The 18797-nt window shown below is 29.6% G+C and overlaps 2 protein-coding genes across 2 annotated transcripts in view; one reads left to right on the top strand and one right to left on the bottom strand.

Annotated features, from left to right (window-relative positions):
- Positions 1-2293, bottom strand: part of LOC130902537 (organic cation transporter protein) — a 55534-nt gene extending 53241 nt beyond the window's left edge. The window contains exon 1 of the mRNA XM_057814757.1: positions 1980-2293. Coding sequence (XP_057670740.1) covers positions 1980-2031 — 52 coding nt within the window. The 5' untranslated portion in view covers positions 2032-2293. The remainder of the gene's footprint in view (positions 1-1979) is intronic.
- Positions 2294-4393: 2100 nt separating this feature from the next.
- Positions 4394-10927, top strand: LOC130902539 (E3 UFM1-protein ligase 1 homolog). The gene is made up of 5 exons (XM_057814758.1): positions 4394-4702; positions 5042-5711; positions 5825-6497; positions 7641-8387; positions 10590-10927. Exons 1-5 carry the CDS (start codon positions 4629-4631, stop codon positions 10715-10717), a joined length of 2292 nt encoding a protein of 763 aa, XP_057670741.1. The 5' UTR covers positions 4394-4628; the 3' UTR covers positions 10718-10927.
- The last annotated feature ends 7870 nt before the right edge of the window (positions 10928-18797 follow it).

Raw genomic sequence — 18797 nt, forward strand, 5'->3', positions numbered from 1 at the left:
TGAATTTAATTCAATGTGTAATAGATTCAAGGTATTTTAAAAATTATTATTGAGCTGTTATCAGCGATTTACCAACCCCCACGTATTTTACAATAAAGTTCTATATCAATAAGCTATTTTTATATCGAAAAATAAAAAAAGTACAAAAATCGCAAGTCTCAGTAACCTGTTTTTAAAATTAATAAAAATAACCTGGTACAGGGAATTCAAAATGTTTAGAAGTTCAAAAAAATAAAACAAAAACAAAGCAACTCGTCAGCTGATCGCATTTAACCACTGAATAAAACGTATCATATCCATTTGGTATGATCAAATAGACAGTAACGAATTTCTTTACGAACATTCAGATTATGATAGTGATAACCAGATTATAGTTTCCGAAAAATCCTTTCGTGTACGTGTCCTTAATTAGAATAACAAGAACTTTTACTTTTTTTTATATTTTTGCAATAATAAAAAAGTATGGATGAAAAATAATAAATCTTAATTACGACAATACAATTTTTCGATGAATAACTCATCCATCATATTTTATCTATCACGCGATTTATATAAAATTAAGTTTATTAATATTTGATGTGAGGCAAAATATTTTTCCTATGCAAACAATTGCGTTAATAATTTATTGTATATTTGTTAATTTTCTAATAATTTATTAATGGTTAAAATGTCACAAGCACTAATTTTGATATACCTATGATTTATCCAGAAAATAATAAAGATTTTTTATCTTGTATCGCTTATTGAATAATAAATAGGTAGTTCATTATTTATATCTGCCACATATTCTGGATATTAAGTAGATAGAATGTAACGTAGAAAAAGAGTCGAGGTTATAATTATTAGAGACATTTTTCCAATATCTCGTCAATCTATTGTTTAGACGTAGTTTGTAATGAATATTTATTTAAAAGTCCCTTGAAAAATTAGGATCTGATTACACCAAAATAACTTTGAAGTTTTTGTGTACTTTGCAATTTAATAATAAAGATCTGAAATAAAGGGGAAAGTTCCTAGTTGTTCTCCAAAAAGAAAAACAAAATTTGTCAATGTATTACGGGTCATTTTTTATCGAAATACCATTTCAAAGTAGTATGTATTCTTGGTCAATTTTCCAACTATACATTCGTATTCGTACTCAGCAACCCCAGAAATCTTACAGTACAACTTTCAAGAAACACTCAGTTGAGAATTACATGCACCTCTAATACAGTCACGACAATAATTGAAATTATATTAGGAAAATCATTAAAACGACCACTGATTTGTGAGTTCCATAATTAATAAAAACGATTTTTCAATGCAAACTTATCTTTAACTCTCTTTTTACCCCATAATTTTAAACTATTAAAGGCAGAGGTGTAGAGGCTCTGTTTTAGTAATTAAAAATAACATGGACTAATAAAATATATTTTACTGAAATTTTTGCATTCAACCCTTTTTCCTAAAAATATAGAATTATTATTTTAGATTCATACTGCTAAAAACATTTATATTAGGAGTAAATGCAAAATTTGAGAAATCTATTTCCTTGAATAAAGAATTTTTGGTTCACATTAATCAATAACATATTTTTTAAAGGAATATCAAAATAAGACCCTTAAGTATAGATTATGTATAATAATAATAGGTACCTCACTTCAGTTATAACATTTGAATATAAATCATATAGAAATAAACATAGAATTATAAATTTTTTAAGTTGCTTTTTTATAGGTACACACTTTTATATGTATAAACCTTTGCTTATAAGCTTTATATATATTTGTATTCCTATAAAACACCAAAGTAAAAAACTTGGCATGCAGACGACTGTACATCAATACCACATGTTATAGTGTGTGTGGGTTTCGTCAACTACGATATTATTATCTTACCGCATGGGCACATGCGTCCCGAAAGCAAACAACGTAACTTATTTGATTCAAACATGAATAATTGAAATAATTTTTTAATCAATCAATTTTATGTAACTTTACCTAATGTTCCCATAAGCGATTCCAAATCGTGAAGTTCGTTTCCTTTCTTCATCTTTTCGTTCCCTTTAAGGGTACACACTTAATATTTATTCTGAATACACTTGATTTTATTCTATTTTAGCCACCTTATACCTGCACTTTCTCGTTTAAAAATAATAAATCTCTTACCCGAACCGTCTCCACAACATTTAAAATTATAGTTTCCAGTTTCGTGAGTTTTGTTAGAGAAGCGACGTTGCCACTCATACTATACACATTTCTTTGATGTTTATTATAATTATATTAAAGCGTAAACTATTTACTTTTTGTATACAAATAATCGTCATTGAACAATTGGTATTCCATTTTTTGTTAGTTTTATTAATAATGACGTGAAGTAACAATGAATTTAAGTATAATAACTGTATTTAAAAATTAGGTGTATCTATTCAACGAAAAAAAATCAATTTTAGAGTTACGCACAATACTAATAATAGAATAAATTAATCTTGTATGGGCAATGATAGATTAGATAAAAATATCTATCTTTTATTACCAATGGTGAAATATTTCCTCTTCTAAACATATATAATTGAAGAATTTATTATATTATAGAATAAGAATTTATTTTTAACCATAAAAAACTGAAGGAAATTAGTTACAATAAGTAGAAACTATATAAACCATTATTCTAATATATGGAAAGTTTGACAAATACATTCGTTTGTCATTTTTCATTTGAAGAGATTGCAAAAGAATTATCTATTTTGTACAGGGTTAAATTCTTATTCTTAAATACCCACACCACAAGTAATCGTCTGTATTGCATATATAGGAAGTTTTAGAAATAAATTGAAAATGTGAACATGTTGCGTACAATTTATTAGCTTTATCAATAGGCATATTAGCAGACCCTGTAAACCAACTTTCAGTTTTATCAAGTTCGTCTAAAACGTCTTATTGCAACTACTGAATAATCACTTTGTACAGACTAAAAAATTATAACTATTGTATATGTTTCTTAAATAATCAAGTTTTTTTCAAAATAATAACCAAGATAGTTATCTGGAGGACCACATAAATCAACTATTTACAAAAAAATTAATAATAAACTTCTATTCGAAAAATTTCTTTATAAATTGATCCGTCTACAGGGTGTCCAAAAACTCCTAAACGCTATTTATCCACTTTTTTAGCATTCAATAAGTACTATAAATATATTTTTGAAATAAATAATTAATTTTAAAATTTGTAAACCGGTTTTTAGTAGCCACTATTGCCTCAACGCAAAAGTCCTGTAAATATTTCTCTTTGTATGTACAATATTCATACCTAGATTTAATATCAAAGATAGAGTGAGTGAAGTATGGGAGCTTGTTTATGTGGTCTCGAACTACTGATAGAGAGAAAAAGAACATTGTTACACCCACATATGTAATACTTCTATATGGACGGTTCCTATAAGTGGAAGGTGTTTCGACTAAGGCCCATTTCGCACCAAGCCAGTCTAGTCCATTCGCATCCAGTCAAGTCGGACGCTTTTGAATTGGAAATATTAACTTACCATTAAAACAAAGAGAATGTGTAAATCTGGTTTCATACTAAGTGCGTCCCGTCAAGTCCTGCTTAGTATGAAACCAGATTTACACATTCTCTTTGTTTTATAGTAAGTTAATATTTCCAAATCAAAAGCTTCCGACTTGACTTGTCGCGAATGGACTGGCTTAGTGCGAAATGGGCCCTAAGTGAAACAGTATATCGTTCTCTCTCTCCTCCAAGCACTTCAGTTAGTTCTGCACATCTTTTGAGCGCATGCGCAGTATAGATAAAGTGTCTAGAATGAGAGAGAAAATGAATATGCCGGCACCGTAACGTAAAGACGTTTTTTCCCATACCAACTGTCAATATTAGATTATTACATATATGGTTATACCACTCTCTATCTGTCCTTAGTCTATTTGATTGAAACGCCATGAAGTCGAAGTTCCGAGCGGTAGGAACGGCAAGGGAATCAGAAGCGACTAGAAAGAGAAAGAGAGTGGAAAACTCATATATGTAATACCTCTATATGGACAGTTTGGAAGCTGTTCCGACTAAGGAAGACAGAATGATAAAGCTTTTTCTATCCTCTGAGGTTCCAGCTCGGCTCTGTGCATTCTCAAGCATGCGCAACCTGAATGAGATATCTGGAACGAGGAGGAAAATAGTATATTGTCAGCACTTTAATAGTGGGATATTCTTTCCCATTTAAACTGTCCATATAGAAGTATTACATATATGGAAAACTGATTTTATTTGTCTCTCTTCCAATACCAACTCTGAAAAAAAATTAGGTTTATGTTTGTTTAGAACCGTTAATATTATATTTTTCACATAGAACCTAAAGAGAAGGTTCATGTAATTTATTGAGATCAAGACAATAATCTCTTTAAATCCACTTTGAAATACGTTTTTTGTCTTATGTCATACTGAAATTACTCTCTGAAAAAGAAATGCAAAATGACCTTCATAGAAAATTACCAACCTTGCACGTGTTAACGTTACCATTACAACTGTCAGACTGGTGTGACGTTTTAGCATATTAAAAATATTTAGTGTCCATATGGTACAATAAATTTTGATCAAATTTTATTATTTATTGTAGCTAAAGTTTTTTTTTTTTAATTAAAAATGACAGATTGGGAAGAAGTTAAACGTCTAGCAGCTGATTTCCAAAAAGTTCAGCTGAGTTCTACTACACAAAAGTAAGTTTTTAAAATATTGTACGTTTTGTTTTCATTCTATTATTGCCATTAGAAACAAAATACAGTTAATAAGTTAGATGTAACGTTCATAGAATCATTTTATGATGTATTTGTTTTAAACTTTGTCATTTTTTATTATGAAAGTTAACTGTCACTATTTGGTTTCCAATATTGAGTCCTTAATTATTATACAATCTGTACAGTATACATTGCATTAGTTTATATCATTTTATTATTATTATTATTATTATTATTATTATTATTATTATTATTATTATTAGTTGCAAGTCTAAAAATTGGAGACAAAACTGTAGAATAATAATATATAATTTTTTATAGGTTATCTGAAAGAAACTGTATAGAAATAATATCAATGTTGATTGATCGGAAAATGCTAGATTTAATTTTTACTAGTGATGGTAAAGAATATCTAACTCCGTCCCAGTTATCGTCGGATATAAAAGGAGAATTGTATGATCATGGTGGTAGGATAAATTTGGTTGAATTAGCTAAAATTATAGGTGTTGATCTTGCACATATCAATGCTCAACTAAATGACGTTTTGAAAAATAATAAAGACATTCAGTCTGTATTAGGGCATTTGATAGATAGTTCCTATATTACAAGGATTGCTGGGGAAATTAATGAAAAGTTACTTCAACAGGGACAAATTAACATTGGTGATTTGACAATTCAATATGATCTACCTGCTGATTTTCTGCAGAGTCAAGTAGTAGAGAAACATTTAGGAAAAATCATTTATGGTAAACAAGATAAAAATGATCCAAAAGTCTTTTTCACGGAATCTTTCATTGCTAGGACCAAAGCTAAAATAAAGGGTGCTTTGGGTGGCTTAACAAGACCTACTCCTGTATCTTATATATTGAATCAAATTAATATTAGCGAGAAGCTGTTCTATTCACTATTTGATCAAACTTCAGCTTATGGAACTTTGACTGGTAGGATGGCTGGTTCCCAGTATATTCCTAATGTTTATGCTAGGTCCCAGGTAAGTTATTCATAAGATTTCAATGACTCTTTGTTGTTATCCTTCAGCAATTATCTACTTTGAAACTAAACAATCACAAAATTTCAAAATATTGCAAAGGTTTTTTGTTTCAGAATGAATGGGTAAATCATTTTTACAAACAGAATCATTATCTTGAATTTGATGCTCTCTCACGGCTTGGAATAACTGATCAGAAAAGCTATATAAAAAAACAACTTTCTAACCAAGACTACCATGTTCTAAATTCATGCATCGTCTCAAAAAGTATTATAGAACGTGTAGAAGCTGATATAGATGAATGCATCTCTAGTAAAACATTTATTGAACTACAAAATAATATACCTTCAGTTTTCAATGAAAAAGATGAAGAGATGATTCTTGACTTAGTTTTAACTGGACAGAAAAAGACTCAGACATTGAGATTATTGAATTATGTTTTCAGTAAGGCATTTCTCGATAAACTGATGAAAGATTGTGAAAGTCTTATTCAAGACAAATGTAAGGTCGTCGTGGAATCTGGGAAATATCAACAATATCAAATTAGTTTGTTGACGGTTTCTAATAAATCCCACAAAGTTGAAGAAGTTGAAGAAAAAGTTGATAAACGAGAAGAAAGAAGGAAGAAAGCGGCAGGTGGAAAAAGTGGAGGGGGTACTCAAGGTCGAGAGACTAAAACCAAATCAACAAAAAAGTCCGCAAGAGTTGTCCAGAGAAATTCTGAGAGTGATGATGGGATTGTACCTGAGAAGAAAATTTTAGAGATTGTTACCTTTGATGATATAAAAAGTGAGTTCAGTATGATGTTTTTTTATGTAAAAAGCCAGCTCAAGAAGGTAAACCCTATTACACTCAAATAATTCTAGTGGTGTCTGTCATGTGGAGGTGCCTGTGGATATTGATCTTTAACTTCTTTATGTTGTAGTTTTCCAGAAAAACATGCTATGGTAGCCAATTCCACATGCATGCACTTCTCCAAAGAAAGAAGTCTCGATGAATTGATGTTCTGATATTAATATGAGCAATATCTGCCTATCGAGTAGCTCTTGCCAATTCTGCTCTAGAGATATTAGACAGCTCGGAAGAGCATCTGTTGTGGTAGTATCGGTAAAACAAAGTCAGGTCGGGACCTTTATTCTATGCTCTAAGCTGTTCAAGTTTCTGGTCAACTATGGATCGCCTTTAAGTCAAATTGATTCCTTCTGTATTTGAGCATCCTAAGTGTTTGCTTGGAAGCCAAGCTCCAAAAGTGTGAGCAATACTTTAAAGTTAAGCAAATCTGAGCCTTGTAGAGGATTAGAAGCTATTGAGTATGAAGCTTTTTGGTCTTAAAGAGGGCTCCAAGTTTTTGTGAGGCTGCCATGGCTAAATCAGCCAAGTGACTATGCCAGGACATTTTGCCTGAACATCCACCAGGTGAATTTGCAGATTTGGTGATATTTTATGTCTAGACAGGACCAAATCCTGAGCCACAGGGCCAGCTTTCTTTCTAAAAACTGTAGCCTGGGTCTTTGCTGCATTAAATTTAATCATATTGCTTCCACCCCACTCCAGGATGTTCTCAATATCTGTATTGATGGTGGTGGAGAAAGAGAGTAGGTGACACGAGGGATTACTAGCATTGACCTCAAACCTTTTTGAGATATGTTCATTGATTGCGATCTGGTTGGATCTATCTTGGAGAAAGCTAGTAAGCCAGTCGATAAGTGAGGGCGACAAACCGTGCAATCTTAATTTGTTTAGAAGGTCTGTCAAAAGTGATTGCTCAGAATTTCCCATATTTCTCTATAGGCCAGGAGATTATACAAAACTTTCTTCTCTTATAAAGACCTAAAAATTATGTTTTAGGTTTAAATACCTATAATTGAAGCACTTTTTAGATATTTCTTATTGAAAAAAGTTCATTTGAACAATTTTTTAAATATTTTTTAGATGTTTTACAAATACCTTTGGAGGAAGAAGGCTTGGATGATGCAATTTCAGATGAAATAGTTCAATATCTACTTCCTAAATTAAATGAAGATGCCATTCAAATTGCAGCTAAAATCTTTGCTACAACAGTAGCTGATCGTACTGCTTCTCGGCGTCAAACTCACAATGATATTCAAAATAAATTGAATGCTCAAATAATTGATGTAAGACTTTTCGATAAAGGTCTTAAATTACTACCAACAGATTTACAATCTCAATTAATAAAATATCTTTTAAAGACCATATGTACAGATGTTGTTACAGAAATTATGAACTATATATCAACTGAACAAAATATTAATACTACAACAGACAATTTTAATATTGATCAACGATTGAAATTTGTTAATGATCTACCAGCTGAATATAAAAATCCCCTTATTCTAGTCATAAAAACTTTGTCGGGACAAAGTATTGATGAATTTTTAACGACAATCGAAGATGCTTTGGCAGCCTGTAGCATGATCTTGAAAAAAGTTGATAAGAAAAAAGATCGTACTGTGGTATTGAACCATAAACACCAACTGTTGGAACAACTGGAAAAAGTTGATGATTTACCACTCGTTTTACATTTAGCTGTTGTTATTATATTTACTTCTGCAACACAGACCATGTTACATTGTAGTGGCAGACACATTTCAGGGGTTATCGCTTTCTTAAAACAATATTTAATGGAAGAACAGATATTGGAGCTCACTTCATATCATGGTAAGTTGAATAGTACTTTCATGTATTATGAGTTTTTTTACTAACCAAAGAAACCAGGTATCAATGAGTATTTTTTCCTTATGTAAATTAATAATTGTTCTAATTTTTGTGAAGCACAGTTAAAACCTATTTAGGTTAATAATGAATTGAAAATCTTTGAGATACGTCAAATTCTGAAGGTGATCACACAAATAATGAAAAAGGAACTGGACTAAATCAAATATAAGAGGTAATAATCAAACTGAACACACTGTTTACACTACTACTACACCAACACTCACAATTACACTGTCTAAGGCATGTTTCAATAACTATCTTGGTTACCAAAAATTCAACTTAGCAATAATCAAAGACAAAAAAGGAGCTTCCAGGACACAATAAAATGAAACTCCAAAAGTGACACTTTGAAACTTGACATTGACATAATACAATCACTATTGTAGGGAATACAGATGAAATAAAATCTTAATAAGAAATATGAGCCATATTTCAATAGAATATATTTCTACCGCTCAATTTTATTTCTGAGTTCATTTGGGCCAAGAGCATTGCATAATTTGAATGAATCAAGAGTTACCTAATATAACTTATGAGGAAGATTTAATTAAGCTCTTCAGTGACTTTCAATTAAATCCCAAAAATGCTCTCATGGATAGAAGTCAGAGCTGTTAGTGGATCATATCATTGCAGGAATATAAATCTTCAAGGTAATTTTGGAGGAAAGCTCATGTATTAGTCAAGCAAAAGCATAAATAAGAAATATTCTATTAGAAAAGGGGCTAGGGTACAACTTTTGGTTCGAATCTGTCAATAATTTATCTGAAAACATTAAAACAATATCATTCAGTGGTCACCATGGATACATAGACGTCAATATTAATGTCACCCCATACCATTATTGAGCGGCTGTAAACCTCGATTGCATGCAGCATTACACAAACACACAAACATTTTTATCGCTCTTCCATGTACTGGAAAATGTTGATCATTACACAAATTAGGCAAATTCTGGACTCATTTTACTGAAAACATACATTTGACCATTGGTTAGGTTAGGTCAGAACCAAATAATCTCAAATAAAACTGTAGTAGTACTTTTCAATGTGCTGGGGTTAACAGAAGTCCATTTAGTGGTACTTTGGACTATATTTCAGGTACAAATATTCAGGGTAACAAAAGTAGCCCCTCAAAGAAACATAGTTGTTCATAAGAAATTTATAGTTTAGTTTTAGAATCAATAATATAAAAATGTACCAAACAAACACTACATTAAGACAGATAAATATTAGTAAAAATGTTGAAGGCAGTTTAAAAAAACTATAAAATGGAATGTTGGAGGATGAAAATGATTTGAATAATAATTTCATGGATATATTCGCAAAACATGGAGAAATGTTTACTAAAATTCTTGTAATATGCAATCACATGAGTACATATCAAAAAATAATTAATTGAATCAAAAGTACAAATCAAGAAAGTTCCTATGGTACCGGGTTTTGTCTGTAAACTGTACAAACCTTATTATCATTAAATTTTATATTAGGTTCATTTCTAACAAGGCTGGATGATTATAATATTTTTTGCGTGGAAATATATTAGAAATAGTACACTTTGGTGTTTTGCCACAAGCCCACTACAAAAAAGCTGATATTTCTATAGAATAATTACAAATAACTTGTTTTAAAAAAGAAATAATTTTCTTGAATAATTAAAAAATGAAGATAATGTAACTTAATGAGCTTCTGTATTTATGTGAAATGCGCTAGTGGTAGGTTGATTACCTTAATGTTTTACAATAACTCCTAAAAAATGAAAAAAATCGTTCGATACTTGATAAAATGAGATTTGAATTCTTCCAGTTCCGAGATATTTTTTTCAACATTAAAATAAAATTTAGAAAGATTTTAATAAAAATAAATAAAATTGACAGTTAAAAGAGTTTGAAATCTAATAATAATTTTGATATTGTTTGAATTAATGGGATTTTCCATAAAATTGTTTATACACTGTAGTAATAGTTGTTAAATTGTACAAAAATTGAATTTTCTGTGATATCACGAGGTTTTGGACTTTTACCCAAAATCAATATTTTTATCTTTATTTCCTTCTCGTTGTCAACCCAAACAATACATGAGATAGTTCAAAAGATCATTTTCATGATTGTGTTGGGAAATTGAATATATTTAATTTTTTCTATTCTAGATTTTGTTACACTTATGTTGAGCGGAGGTTCAGAAGCAGAAAGTGCAAAGGAAAAATTGAAGGAAAAAGTCCCTACGATAAAAAAATTAGCTAATGAATATAAAAAACCGGTGAATGAGAAATCATAAGAAAAAAACAATTAATCGAGTTGAATACACCTATTTGGTAAAGTTACCAAGATTCAACTTGTCTGTGATACGCCAACAAAATTATGAAAAGCATTGATCAAACTGTGTTTTATTTTAATAAGGCTCGATTTCTAAAGAGGTGTATTATAGATAATTATTGTAACAATGTATATAAAAGAGAATTATACAACAAATACTTTTTAATCAAAATCTTTTTTCAATACCTACATATTCAGTAGGTATATTAAGCTCAAAATATTACCAACTTTACCCTATTTTTAAACTAGGAGGACCATTTTAGGAAACCTGATTCAGGTTACCTGAATTACACCACTAGAAATCCCTAAAAAAGTTACTAAGTTACATCTAGAAATATCCAGAAATTAAAAAAATATGTTTTTTATTGTGTTTTCAAAAATAAAATTTCGAAACTGAAATTTATAATTGGCGCAGTAACAGTAGGGTTCGTGCGGTTTTGTAATTTTACGTTCTATGGCGAACTCGACTCTGTATTTTTATAAAGTGCGAAGACCTACGATCTACGAGGGACATGGATAGGACTTAGCCTTCAAATCTCTGTAAGTGCCAAGCTCCTTATTCTTGGTATTTGTCCTTTAACCCTATCCTCATCTATAATTAGAGTAAGGAAGAGATGATTTATTAATTTTTAAAAAAACTTTTATGAACGAATTAAGAGAATTTATTAAATACATTTTTCGTATTATTTACACTCTTTCTATTCGTAGGGTGAATTAATAAACACTGTCTCTTACGTTCTTAATTTGTTTAGAATTAGAATTAGAAACAATATCCGTAAAATAACAGTATATAAGATTAGATGAATTAAAAATTATGAAAATGAAAATTATACTGAAATTGAAGTGAAAGAAAATGCAACGAAATTAAACAGAAAAATAATCGAAAGAAATAATGATCTAACAATAGAAGAAAAAGATATAAATAATATAGTAAAAATGGATAATAAAATATTAAGTATATAAGTAGTTCATAATTTTGATTATTCAACTAAAGAGAAAAGAAGAAAATAATATAAATAATTATAATTATAGTAATACAAATAAAACTAATTAGTAAAGTAAATTAATCAGAACAAAACAATTCAAATTATAAAAGAATTTATTGACCCTAAACAAATATATACATTATATTATAGAGAACCTTTAATTCCTGAACAATTTATTGCCACTGTACAAAAATAATATTTTAGAAATGCTGCGTTTAAATTTGATCCTTGTAGAACTGTCGTTAAAGATATAATGACTATTGAAGAACAAAAATAGAAAATGGAGTATTATCATGAATATAAAAAAGGGCATAGAGGAATTAATGAACTTAAAAATTCATTAAGTGCAAAATATTATCAGTCGAAAATCTTAGAAGAATGTCCTATTTTGGAATAGAAATCTATCTTATGAACTTTTATGTTAGTGATGTGAACCTCCAAGAAACTATAATAGAACAAGTGACTAATAATGAGTGTTATTCAAATTTGCTTCAGACCGTTATTTACAAATAAGAAATCAATTATCATCAGGATTCCAGAAAGTTGTAAAATTCAAGTAGAAAATGAAATCTTTTCAACTAATACACAAAAAAGGAAAGTCAATAATTTTGAGAAAATTAGATTCCCTGGTCCAAAAAGTATAAATAACAGCTCGTTCTTGAGTCTTACAGAAATACCTAGAAATTAACTACAATTATAAACATCGAAGAAATAATAAACCGTTGAAGAATAATAAACAAATCAGGCGGCACTTGATAGTTTTTAAAAGAAAGATAAATTTTGATGTTTCGACTTTTCTTTAAATCTTTATTAAAATATGATATTGACAGTGACAATTTGCTTATTTATATTGATCTATAGATTATCTTCATCATGAATATCAAAATAAGGATAAAATCAACTTAGAACTTTGTTCCCTTAAGAAAAAATTAATTTTTTCTTTGGTTCCCACATCTCAAATATATAGCGGTAATCAATTAAATTTATTAGAATTTACAAAATAGAGCTATAAATTTTACTTACATATCAAACCTCAAAATATAACTAAAACCAAAGAATTCATAAATAAAAATAGAAATCTGAAAATTTTTAAAGCAGATAAATCTAATAAAACTGTTATGATGAAATCAGAAGATTATAATATTAAAATGATGAAATTATTAAACGATAAGACAACTTACAAAAAAATTAAACAAGACCCTACGAATTCTTATCAAAAATAAAATAATGATCTAATTCGATCTTGGGAAAACAACTTTTTATTTCACCATCAAACGCAAAAAAAATTGAAAATTCACAATGCCTTACCCCCTAAAATATATGGCCTAAAAAAACTCCACAAGCCCGGACATTCTCCTTCGACCGATTGTTTCAAGTATTGAAACTCTTCTCAAACCATTATCTAATTATAATATATCACCACATCCTAATATCATTAAAATATCAATTCGTTCTTTTTCAGATAAACGATCCATTGTGATTTTCAATAAACTTCAACAATAATAATTTATTGAAACATCAAATTTGTTATTGTAGCAGTCTTAACCACCTAAATTTATTATTTTAATTTCGGCGGAGATAACGCAAATGTAGCCATATGTAAGTTATGGCATTTAGGCATATAGAACATCAGATGAAAAATAAGTATTATACACAAAAATTTATAAAAATCTTATAAGCCGTTTACGAGATAATTGAGGTGTTCCATACATAAAACTCACTCTGTGTATAAGATATGATTGCAAAAAGTGTTTTTTCAGGAAATTTTGCATCTCATTTTTTGATAAGCGTTAACACTGTTTTTACAATATTTAGATATTTCGGAGATTTGTCGTCATTGCCAAACAATTTTGGTCACTTCTACAAAGGACAACCAGGCTTCTGTTTCAACGTCGTTTAATGCTGCCAGAAACTCTGGATCCTTCATGAGTTTCCTTATGTCAGGTTCAACAAATATGCCGTGTTTTATCTTGGCTTCGCTAAGAGAAGGAAATTTATTTTTAAAGTATAGAAATCCAGGACTATTTTTGTCCACGGCCTTAACGGAGTTTTTTTATTAATCCCAACTTTTTACGTAAAAGTGACAATATTGTTTTTTTTGTATTAAAAATATAATGGAAATATCTTTGAATTCTAATTTGCAGCCGTCCTCGAAAGAGGGGTTAAATTTAGGGATGAGATTTTTATACTGCACTAGTTCGTTTTAAAATCAAAAATTGAGCCACTAACTAGTTTTTACCTAATTTGTTCAAAAGAAAACTTATGGAATATGGTATAATTGAAAAAACATATTTTCTCAATATATTTTATTTGGTCCACAAATAATTGCATCATGTTGATTCCTATTCTACATATATAGTATATCTTTATACTAATAAATATATATCACCCTCTATTAAAAAGATAATCATCAGTATATAATAATATGTATGACTTTATAAAAATATATAAAATACTGTGTTGAAGGGTGCTCAAAACAAAATGAACTGAGTGTTTAATAAATTAAAAATATAACAATTGACAGTTAATTTCCTTTAAACATGAAACTTCTAGTTGGGTTATCGACGAAAAGTGGATTTATTGTATTGTATACAAATACCTTATTGCCGTTAAAGTAGTTAATAATAAAAATTTTATTTACCTCGTATGAATAGATCAATTGTAAGCTTGAGTGTGAAGTTTCTTTCTAACTTATTATATTTGTATTCACACATATCATTGTTATAAAGAGTTTCAGGTAGGTTTTGGAAATAAAAGGTAAATTCCTTTTTTGATGAAGAGTGATGATTATTTACTAGAGTGGAGATAAGGAAAAATACTGGAACAAAGAAATTTGAAATATAAATAAATCGTAAATATAGGTAATAATATAATAAGAACGTGGACTAATCTAACCTAGCAAAAGTTGGGATAGGAGATTTAACAACAATTCGATGAGTCCTGAAATGGCCCCAGAAGAAGAAACATACAAAATTATATTTTTAATATTAAATATATAATAAACAATATGAAACAAGATTAATAGTGATGAAACAATCATTAGGATACTCTGTATGTTGAAAAAATATGAGGTCTGATAAAAAATACATGAGCGAGCAGTTATTTAACGCTTCAGTTATTTCAACTGGTATGTCTAATACCTTTGTTTATTGAGTTTGAAACCTGAAAGATCTCGCATTAAAAGTATAATGCAGAACTTTGAAGAGAGTGTTAAAGTGATGTGGGCGATTTACAAATGGATATCAATCAGTACAGAACGAGAAACGACAAGAACGTCCTCCAATATTAAAAGCAGATAACCAAAAGCTTTTTTATTCATCATGACATCGCGCCGTGCCACAAATTGTTGAATCAAGTGTCATAAGTTTTGTCTGCTAAATGTTTTCCTGTCTTTCACCAGATTTAGCACCAAGCAATTTCTAGTTCGGATATTCAAATGGAAAGTTTTGACTTCATTCTTGGCAATGCCAATGAGAAAGCCATGATAAAGAAGATGAAAGCCTTTTTAAGAGTTTTCCATATATGCTTGTAATTATTGTTATGGGATACGGGCCGTGCTAGCCAAGATCAGCACTTTGAAGAGGATTACTTAAAATCTCGTATTTTACTGTATTTAATAAAATGATTCACTGTATTTTTTATCACACCTTGTAGCATAGGGAAGCAATTATGTAAATTGAATGGATATCAACTAGATCAAGTATTCAGACATATACAGAAATAATTGAGGATATTCATTTAAATTCAATAAAAGCTACCTGAAAGAAGGGTTAAGATAAATGTAAGTGTAAGTAGAGGACTTTTTGGAAACTATGGTTGGTCAAAGCTATCAAGAATGTTCGAAAACTCACCCGGATGACATTCATTTTTGTTTGGAAAGTGATCGAGTCAATCTGGTCGTAGTCACAATATAATATAATCCTCTCATGAGAGATGATAGATACTGGAAATACCCCGGAATAGTAATGATTCATTTTATATTAAAATCGCACATGGTTTCCCCTCCCGCACAAATGAAATACCGTACTGTCGGAAAACCTATACATCTTGCAAGAAAATGGAAATCAAGGAGTAAATAGATTTTTTTCAGTTTGTTCCATCTAATTATGTCTATTTGTACCACTTAAAAACCAAGAAAAAAATGATCAGCTTCCCCAATGGTCGCACTTTCTGCGCATGTGCGGTAAAAATCCTAATTCTAGCAGAAAAAAATGATTGTATGAAGAGAAAATAAGGCATTGTTTTCATGTGTGCTACCTGAACATGTTTCCACCCCTAGGACTACACAGAACAATCTGATTTTTTACGAATAGACCGAAATGGAAATTACTATGAGTAAAGTAAAAGAATTCGATTGCTTTCTTACTACATATCAAATTCTCATGTTTTGTTCAAACAAATTTTTATTATTTATAGTAAAACGTGTTAATGTAATAATTAAATAAATATTTGTTGGTTTACTAGTGAATCTATAGATTTAGTGATGAATAAAAAATGGATAGATTCTAACAGTTTTTGTTAATAATTTACTAAATATATTTGTAATGCACTAAGGAATCAGTCAATATTTCATTCGCAGCACAGGGATTTCAATGACAACTACTGAGAAACGCTAACCATTTGCTACTAGACATATAATGCTATATAAATAATAATCATAAGGGTAGAAAAGTATAAACTGATAAAAGTGGATTGTATGAAAACATTCGGCAAATATCAGCAACGTTACTAAAAGATAGTCAAAAAATCGCTTGCTCTTTGTTTATTTTTGAGTATTCAATGAGGGATGATGAAAGTAGGTATTTAATTAAGATCTCTTATTCATAACTAACATTATTTAGAAAATAATCATAAGGTTTTTTCACTACAGTCTGATTTGTAGGTAGTGTGAATGAAAACAAAGGGAATCATGTGTAATTTTTGTTTAAATTGAATTAATTGTCTAATAAAATCAGGTTTTCCTACCGCATATACGCAGAAGGTACGAACATTGAAGCAGCTAATATGTCAATTACTTTTTCAAATCAAAATAAAGCTATATACTCATCGATTTAATAAAAAGTTTCAATTTTTCTGCCAGAAGTGAACGTTTTCCGAGAGCTATTTTCTTTGCTTTTTGCGTAGGCCTAAATTATTTAATAATATTTTTCTGGTAATAAACGTTTGATTTTTCTATGAAATCAATCATTATTTTTCCAAGGTCTTACAGATCTGGTGAATACAATCAGCTGATGTGTTGGGTTGTTTCATTTACTTATGTTTTTTTTTAACTGAAAATTATTTATTCCTGTTACATGATTATCTACTATTGATTCACATGATCAGACGTAATTTTTAGGTTACCGAGGTTTGCGGTTTTTACACTTTTCGGCAGATCAACATAAAAATAGTTTAATGGTATCAAACTTCAGTGCAAAATTCGTGTGATTGGGTAAATTGTCAATAACTGCTCAATAATACTTAGAATAAATGAATAAATATTATAAAAGAATTAATACACAAGAAAGTAATAAAGAAAAGTTTTTGTAGATCATGTTCTAAATTTGAAATTTCCCTCGAAAATTGAGCGCGATGTTCGCAAACTGTGATCTAAATTTCGTTCTGGGTGGGATTCACAAGCAAGTAATAGGTGATCTACCTGAAATTAGGTTATAGTTTCCGAAAAGCACTTAGACATTTACATTTGGAGGTAGCTGATGAGCGAGCTACAGGCAATGGAAATGCAAAGACCTGAAAAGGGTTACCCGCAGAATGAGAGTAAAAAATTTTTAAAACTACAGAAACAGTCTGAGGTGAAATATAGATGTAAAATTGAAGGCACCCACTAAATAAATACATAATTAGTATGAATGAATATATAACTAAAAAAAAATACGGGAGACAAAAATACAACAGAAAAAGATAATTTTCTATATTATCGCATTTTAAGTTGTTTCAAGCTAACACAACTGTTTACCAAACAATTATTGAAATAAGACTGTATTAATACAAAATATTATATTAGTTAAATGTATAATATATTCAAAATATTTTGCAGGACACAGGAAAATCATTCTAAAATCTTTAACTATTCTACTATTGTTTGTTTAAATAGAACTGCTCTAGTGTTACTGGAATAATGTGAACCTGCACTGGAATGTACCATTCCAGTAATTAATCCAGTCCAGATGATCGGAAGGATGATTTAATTATAATTCCAGCTTGCCCATTCGAGTACCACTGGAATGTCCAATTCAGTGCTTGGTCATGTACATTAAACAGTGAGCAGGCATTTTTTGTGGAATTCCTGACAATGAAGTTAACTGAGGATATCACTTCGGAATTTTCCAAACATCAAGACATGCCGATCTTAGCGTTTTTTTGAATAACTAGAATAATGGGGAAGATATGATTCAGTTCAGCACTGGACTGGATTACTGGACTAGAATATTGTAAATCGTACTTAATGAAGTGGCATTCATCTTTGGCTCGCATTTGCGTCGATGATTAAGCAACTATTTCTCAAGAACAAAAACAGAAAGATAACGATTTGCGAAATTATTATTCATCACAAAAGGAAAACTTTTTGAAAAACCCATTGCTTATGGATGAGTACATTTCAGCAAAAATGCTGTCGTGACCACTAGGACAAATTAAGGATGGTGAAAACTAATAACACTTTTTTGATTTAAAGTATTTGTGACATATTTTGTAAAATATATTTTAAATTTAATAAATTTCTTATTTCAGTGTATCCGTAAACCTTTCCAAGTTTGTTCTTTACTGTTTGAGTATTGGATATATCCATATTTGAGCAAAGTAGGGTCGAAATGTTTAATGTTTAATTATATTTAAAATTTATACAAACTTTTAAAATGTACAATGGTAGATTTGATTTAATATTGACATTCCTATGTTCCGTAAAAAATTGTGTGTTGTATATAGGTGACTTAGTGATAATAGCGTCAGTCAACTCTTTAAAAAGGTAAATACATGGTATATACAATATGAATCCATTGTTCGTTAAAATATGTTGTTATAATAAATTATAGTGCTAAAAATTGGTGTTTTAATTGT

Source organism: Diorhabda carinulata, chromosome X, assembly GCF_026250575.1.
Source record: "Diorhabda carinulata isolate Delta chromosome X, icDioCari1.1, whole genome shotgun sequence".
Classification (NCBI taxonomy): Eukaryota; Metazoa; Arthropoda; class Insecta; order Coleoptera; family Chrysomelidae; genus Diorhabda; species Diorhabda carinulata.

Coding starts and splice junctions, on each gene's coding strand:
- LOC130902539 (XM_057814758.1), top strand. CDS start 4,629: ATGACAGATTGGGAAGAAGTTAAACGTCTAGCAGCTGATTTCCAAAAA. Junction 4,703..5,041: donor CTGAGTTCTACTACACAAAA/GTAAGTTTTTAA, acceptor AATTTTTTATAG/GTTATCTGAAAGAAACTGTA. Junction 8,388..10,589: donor GGAGCTCACTTCATATCATG/GTAAGTTGAATA, acceptor TTTCTATTCTAG/ATTTTGTTACACTTATGTTG.